This window comes from Monoraphidium neglectum (assembly GCF_000611645.1).
Source record: "Monoraphidium neglectum strain SAG 48.87 unplaced genomic scaffold scaffold03229, whole genome shotgun sequence".
Lineage (NCBI taxonomy): Eukaryota > Viridiplantae > Chlorophyta > Chlorophyceae > Sphaeropleales > Selenastraceae > Monoraphidium > Monoraphidium neglectum.
This window is the reverse complement of record NW_014010399.1, coordinates 1-6917: the sequence shown is the minus strand read 5'-3', so window position 1 is coordinate 6917 and position 6917 is coordinate 1. Positions and strand designations below refer to the sequence as shown.

At 66.1% G+C, this 6917-nt stretch overlaps 2 protein-coding genes across 2 annotated transcripts; one reads left to right on the top strand and one right to left on the bottom strand.

Annotated features, from left to right (window-relative positions):
- Positions 1 to 833: 833 nt before the first annotated feature.
- On the bottom strand, positions 834 to 1143 carry MNEG_12405 (hypothetical protein; the record flags this gene model as incomplete). The annotated part of the gene is made up of 1 exon (XM_014039124.1): positions 834 to 1143. A coding segment is annotated over one exon (310 nt), but the record flags the coding sequence as incomplete, so codon positions are not given.
- Positions 1144 to 1700: 557 nt separating this feature from the next.
- Positions 1701 to 6013, top strand: MNEG_12404 (hypothetical protein; the record flags this gene model as incomplete). The annotated part of the gene is made up of 8 exons (XM_014039123.1): positions 1701 to 1788; positions 2031 to 2083; positions 2374 to 2418; positions 2696 to 2718; positions 2907 to 2979; positions 3389 to 3451; positions 5418 to 5563; positions 5897 to 6013. Coding segments are annotated over 8 exons (608 nt in total), but the record flags the coding sequence as incomplete, so codon positions are not given.
- Between the last annotated feature and the right edge of the window lie 904 nt (positions 6014 to 6917).

Genomic DNA, 6917 nt, shown 5'->3' with positions numbered 1-6917 from the left:
GGGCGGGGTGGGAGGAGTTGTGGTGGATCGTGTAAGGGGCGTGCAAGGTTGTAGGTCGGCTGCTCCTTGTCTGTGGGCGCTGGGTGGGGGGCTGCGGCGCGCTGCCACAGTCCCTTCGCTCGCGCCCCGCCGGGCAGGCGTGGCCGGCGCGGCAGGGCCACCCAATTGGCGAAAGCAGCGAACATGATGCGATGCCGCGTCTGTGCATTGGACCCAAAACAGCAGCCGTCGATTCGCAGCGCCCACCTGCCGTGCGTGACATGCACGTGTTCACGTTCCTACGTTTGACATCACGCACAAACACGCATACGCACACGTGCGTGCGCACGCAAACGCGCGCTCTCTCGCTCACTCATAAATGCACGCACACAGACACAGACACAGACACTCACATGCGCAGACTCACTCTCTCTCACACACAAGCATACATACACAAACACACACACACGCATACCCACTCCCAAACTCCACGCGCGCTCACACCTGTCAACTGAAGTCAGCACCACATACCCCACCCCCCAGCTCGCCACCGCCGCCGCCGTGTTTGTGGGCTCCAGAGGGTCCGGTGGCGGCGGCGCGCGCGCCGTTTTCACGGCGCAGAAGCGGCAGCCGCGCGTGCAGGTGTCCCCAAGGAGCATGATGGTGGCGGTGGCTGGGGGCAGCAGGGGCGGCGCATTGCGTGTCGTCAGCTGAGGGGTGCATGCAACGACGATGACCGGCATCAGCCAGCCGGTCGGGCGGGCGGGCAGGAGTCGTGGGCTCCCGCCCGCGCTCCGCGCAGCGTGCGTCCTAGTTCGTGCGACAGCGCCCCCCCCCCCCCGGGCCCCGCTCACCCATGCCGCCGTTCCAGCATTCGCCGATGTTTGGGCACTGCGCCTCCTCGCACACGGTCGCAAGCTTCAGCTCCCGCATCTGTGAAAACAGCTCTGTGTACCGCTCCCCCTGCGGCGCGCGCTGGCGCAGCCACGGGGGCTTGCTCGAGCTCGGCAGCGCCGCCAGGGCCGGCCCGAGCATTGAGCTCGCGCCGCGGGCGTTGAGCGTGGCGGCGCCGCCGGCGGCGAACGGCGACTGTTGCTTTTCTGCTTTCGCCTTCAGGTGCTGCTCGGCCAGGGGGGCTAGGGATGGATCCTTCTCGACTGCCATCCGTACAAGCTCCTCAAACGCATCAGATTGGGCGGCCATGAGGTCCTCATCTGATGCGGGCGACGCAGCGGCGGCGTCGACGCTCGCCGCGCTTGCCGCAAGCCGTGAGCGGCGCGCGGGGCGATGCGCGGCGGGGACATGCCGCGATGCTAACGCGGGGCTATGAGGTCCTACGCGGCATGACCGTGAGGATGCCTGGCCCTGGAGGAGCATTGGAAGAGGGGCCGGGTCTGTATGGAGGCACGGGTGGTCAGCAGCAGGACGAATGTGTGCAAGTTACATGCTCATTGATACAGCAGCAATCACCACGCTTGTCACAATTGAGCGTGTGTTTAAAGCGAAACAAGAGCGAGCGTTTCGCTCCTTGTCACCTCTACACCTGAGATCGCAGCACACAAGCAAGCATGCGCGCCTCCTGCACCTGTTTGGCAGGCAGAATAAGCACGAAGCCCGCTGATCTGCGGCGCGGCGTGCGCTGCACGGCCACCCGCAAGATCGCGACTGATGCCGGGCGCTCACAGCAGCAGCACGAGCCCCAGCGGCGGCCTGGCCCAGCAATGCTGGGCGCTGCCGCGGCGGCGCTTCTTGTGCTGACGAGTGGCCCCGTGCACGCAGAGGAGGGAGGCCTGTTCGCAGGCTTGACAGGTGCGACCCCTTGACCCCCTTAGATCTGCGCTGCTCTACGGCGCGCCCCGTCAGCGGGGCTGATTGCATGCAGCAGCATGCCCGCCTGCGGTGAATGGCACATGTCCCTGCCATGCATGACATGAAATTTCTCAGGCGACATGCATGCGCGCCCATGCATGCACGCATGCAGCCCCTCCACGCTCTCACGCCCGATCATGCCCATCACACACTCTTCGGGCCATCACACGCTCTTCATCCAGACGCCCAGCGCAGCAAGCTGGACGCCGCCGAGCAGTCCTTCCAGCAGTCCGAGGTGCGGCGGGTCCCCACGTAGTCCTTAGTCTTCAAAGGCACGGCACGGCCAAACCCCTCGCCGCGGCGCCCAGCAGCTGTCGGGGGCAGACGGCGGGCCCGTCACGCCGGGCCCGCCCGCCGCGCGTCGCAGGTCGCCTGGCTGGTGGTGTGTGGCGCGGCGGCGCTGCCTCTCCCGCGGCGATGTCCCCTTGTCATCCAACCCCGTGCCAGTGTGCGCTACTCATGCCACGGCTGCGGGTGTTCTGATGACAGCGGCATCCCGTCGCCCTGCATTTTTCACCCGCACAGACCCTGAAACTGCTGCGGGAGCGCTCAGAAGCGAACAGGGCAAAGGTGCGGGCCCCAAACGGCGTGGGGCTGTGCCATGACGTTAGGCTGCCTGCCGCGGCGGCACGAGGGCACCCGGCATGCATGCTTGCATTCGCATGCATGCTTGCAAGCGCATGCATGCTCATATGTTCGCACTTGCGTGAGTACATGCACACATGCATGTGTGGCTAAGCCATGCGGGGGCAGTGGTGGCTGGCCCATTCTCCGACAGATGGACTCCTGAGGTGTATATAAGAGAACCTTTACGCCGCCACTTGTCTCTCCTCCGCCCCTGAAACAGAACAAGAAGGCGATAGAGAACAAGTGAGGGCGCGCTCGCCGCTTGCCGCCCCGCGCCATGCCAGCGGCCGGGCCGCAAGGGGCGTGCGCTGCCCCCTCGCGGCTGCGGACACGGGCGGGGCCCCTTCCTCCGCACCTTGGGCGCTGAGTCGCGGCGGCGCCGCGCCGACCCTTTCCCCTGACCCCAGCTTCCCATCAATGAAACCTCCCAGGTACTGCTACCGTCAGGCGGAGCTGGGCATCGGGGACTGCGGCGGGCTGAGCCTGATCCCCGGGATGACTAACGTGAGGAGACGGACAGGGGCCGTGCTGCCAGCAGGGGCCAGGGCTGCGGGGGGCCCGGGGCTGGAGAAAGCCTGGCCGAGCGGGCGGGGCCGCCGCGTATACCCCACACCCGGCTTGGGCCTGCACCGCGGCTGGCGCCGTTGACGGGAGTGCCCACGCAACGCGCGGGGCATTCCCTGTCTCGCGTTTGTTCCGGGAAAATTGGTGCCGCCACGGGCCTGCGGCCAATGTTGCGGCCGTGTAGATTGCGGCCGCTGGCTCGCGCCCTGGCCTCCCCCCTGTCGTTGCCGTTGCCAGGGCTTCCCGTGAAATCAGAACCCTTTTTAACCTAACCCACCTGCCTCCATGATTCCCACCAATTCCCAACGAAACCGCCTCCGAAATCGCCGCCTCCGCCCGGCCCCCGCAGAACGGCAAGCAGAAGACCCCCGAGTGGCTCTCCAAGTTGCTGGGGGTGGAGCAGCAGGAGCAGGTGCCGGCGGGCGGCAAGACCCTCGCAGATCTTCTGGGGCCGCGAGAGTAGGGGAAGCCGGGGTCCGTCGGGCCGGTCAAACGGCCGAGCTTGGGAGAGACTTGGAACCCAACGATTTGCATCCAAGCGCCCTTTGAGCCGCGGGGGCGCGCCTCGGGTAGCGCCGGCGGGCCGTCGCGCCGGCGGGGCCAGCTGGGCCGTGGACGGCCGTGGCAACTGGGACCAGCTGCCAGCTCCTGCCGGGCCAGTAACGCCGCGCACGTCCCAAGGGCTTGGCAGGTGATTGGCGGCTGCAAGTTCATCTTGTAAGGGTTGAGTGGTCAATTGTCTGGTCAAGGCCTATTAAGTCGTCTTTGTCAAACAGGGGTCCGGAACGACGGAGGCAGCCGGCGAGTTGTGAGCACCTCGGCAATGGGTTTTGAGGCGGGATTCCGCTGCACGGGGTCCCAAGGTTGTGGTTGCAGCATGCGCTCTCAGAGGGGTGGCAGAGTGGCAGGCAGCAAGAGCCCGGAGCTCAAAGCCCGTGTTTGTCTGAAAAAGGCAGGGCCACGGCATAGGGTGCGGTTGGCGCAATAACTAGAAGTGCTGCCGGTATCAATCGGCTGAATTGCGCGGGACAGCGTGTGTGCGGAGCTAAGAGGCGCGGTGGGGTCTCTATGCCCATCGCGCCGCCGTGCATGTTGAGGCCGCCCCTTCCCAGCTTTGCGGCTCGCTTCGGCGTTCGTCCCGCAGGAGGCGAGGTGCCCAACCCCGGGCCTTCAGCAGGCACGTAGCGCAGCAGAGCGAGCCACCGCAGTCAGGAGCTGCAGGCTGGCCCCTGTCACCGCTGCTTACTTAGTCCAGGATAACTCTCAGCCGAAAAGCAGCATCTGGGGCGGTGTCACCCGCTGGCGTCGCCACCCGCTCATCGAGTGCCTCATCGACGGTGGCCGTCGATGTGTCATGACACTTGCGACAATGTCGCGCTTACTGCCCGGACGGCTGTTGTCCTTGGAGAGCTTTCAAATGAATGTCTATCTCATCACGTCATCACGCAGTATTGTACAGGTCTCTCGTCTAAACATACCGGAATGGACGCGTTGATCATGATGGCTGGGCCTTGTTGAGGTTGGTGCAGAGACCACGGCGTTCTAGCGGCACCAAGTACATGGTTTTGATATTTAGCAGTATCGAGCAGCCCACGTTCAGCCATCACCCGGGATCCTGCTCGCAGTGAAACTCTGTGCAGATGGCTCGTTGACAAGCCGGGCGGAGAGCGCAAAAGTGCGCGACACCATGTCAGATAGCGGGAGTTTGATTCCACCCTACTGGACTCAGCAGCTTCAGGGAGTCTTGCGAGCGAGGGGGGCGATGCCAGGTGCGAGGCCTGCGGCGAACCCCTCGGGCAACGCGTGGAGAAGGGTCGTGAAAAAGACGTGGCACAAGCTCAACACAAAAAATGAGCAGCTATCGCTGCCGCAACTGCTGCCGTCGCTGCGGCCACCCGCGCTGCATGTGCGATGAAGGGACCCTTCCCGGTCACCCTCAACCGGCTGCGCTGATCGCCGCCCCCTTGACCCCCATATCAAGACCCCGAGCGGTGACAGTCGACCTACGTGCGGTACAATTGTCAGGAGGAGGCCACCCCAGGCCTGCCCGGCTGGAACCTGGCATGCAGCCACCAGGCGAGCGCCGCCGGGCATTCCAGCAGCCGCGCACTCACGTCGCCCTGCGCATCAACAGTCACCCAAACCCCGGGGCTGCCTACTGATTGCAACCATTTGTGACTTGAGGATCACACACAAACACCGCTCCTCCAAGACATTTTTCATCTACACCCCCTCCACACACACACACACACACACACACACACACACACACACACACACACAGACAAACACAAACACAAACACAACTACAAACACATACATGCCACTGGCCTCCGATTCCCGTCTGCATCCACGCCCACACCCCGACACTGCTGCAGTGCGTCCAAGAGCTCATCGCGTCAGACCCCTCCCAGCTGTCCACCCAGTTTGCAGCCGCTGTTGCTGGCGGCGGCGCGCCAACGCACCTCTCCATGCGTGTCGTGGAGGCTCCCGCCGAGCTGTGCGCCCCCATGCGCACCGACAAGTGAGAAAACCACTTTCGGCTTGAGAACTGTGGGGAGGATGCGCTGGATGCTGCCCCCATCTGTCAGCTTGAGAACAGGAGAACAGGCACCCCTGCCCGCGGCGGAATGCGTTCGGCACGCGGCGGCATCAAGGGAGGCCGCGCCTCTCGTGCGCCGCCTCCACCCGGCGAGGGCCGTCTAGCGAAAGCAGGGAGGAGAACCGGAAAGGGGGTGGGGCCGCTTTACGTGCGATCAAGCTCCCAGCAGGCCCCGGGCTCGCGCGACCGGCTGTGTGTCCCGCCCCGCAGAGCGTCACCCCCTCCCCGCCCCCCGCCCATCCTGCGCCCGCACAGGCGCATCTCCCCGCCGTTCCGCGTGCGCGTCAAGGCGCACCACGCAGGCGCCCTGGAGTTCCCGTTCACGGTCAAAGCCTACATAGTTGACCGGGAGGCCGCAAACAGCATCCACGAGTGAGCGCCGCCGCATCAGCGCCGAGCGCGCTTGCCTTTGACATGGGGGACGGTGGGCGCGGGAGGGCAGCCAGGGGCCTCGGCTGTGCGTTGAGCGCGGCTCGCGTGATCTCAGATCACTCGTCATCAACCTTGGACGGGGCGCGCGTCCCTCTGGGGGATTGATGGGGATCTGCCCCTGCAGTCCGGCGCCCCCGATTCGTGATCTGAGTTGCCATGCCCGCCGCCGTCTGTCGTTTTCAAATTTAAATTCGAACTGTCGACAGGTGGGTGCCGCCCGAGTTCGTGCAGGACCTGGAGCCCAGGAGGGGCTGCTCCACTGAGTTCAGGGGCAGCGTCTGCCTGACACACCAGTTCCGCGCCGGTGCCGGTGCCGGCGCGCCGCAGCGCGTAGCGAGCGGCGACGACGCCGACAGCTCGGGCTCGTGGGGTGCCGCCGGCGGTGGCGGCGGCGCCGCGCGCCGCGCGGGCCCCGCGGCGGCGTGGGCAGCAGGCGGCGCCGCGTCTGGGTGCTGCAGCCACGACTTTGTATTCAACGACCTGCAGCTGGCCAAGCCGTCGAGGATGAAGCCGTTTTATGTTGTGTTTGCCGCCTCGGTGCTGGATACAGACCTGATCTACACCTGCTGGCACGTGCCCAGCGTCGCGATCTGCCGCGCAGATCAGATGGACAACGCGTGCAAGGTGCTGGGGATCCCCTCCGCCCCCGCCGCTGCAGCGCCGCACGCGCGCACGCCGAATGGCGACGCGGCGGCGGAGGAGGAGGCCGGCGCGCGGGGCGCGGCGGCGGCGCGGCTATCTCCCGGGGACGGCGGCGGCGGCGCCGCCGCCGCCGCGCCGGGGCAGCAGCGGGACGGCGGTTCCCAGGGGTCATCTGACAGCGGCGGCAGCGGCGGGCGGCGGG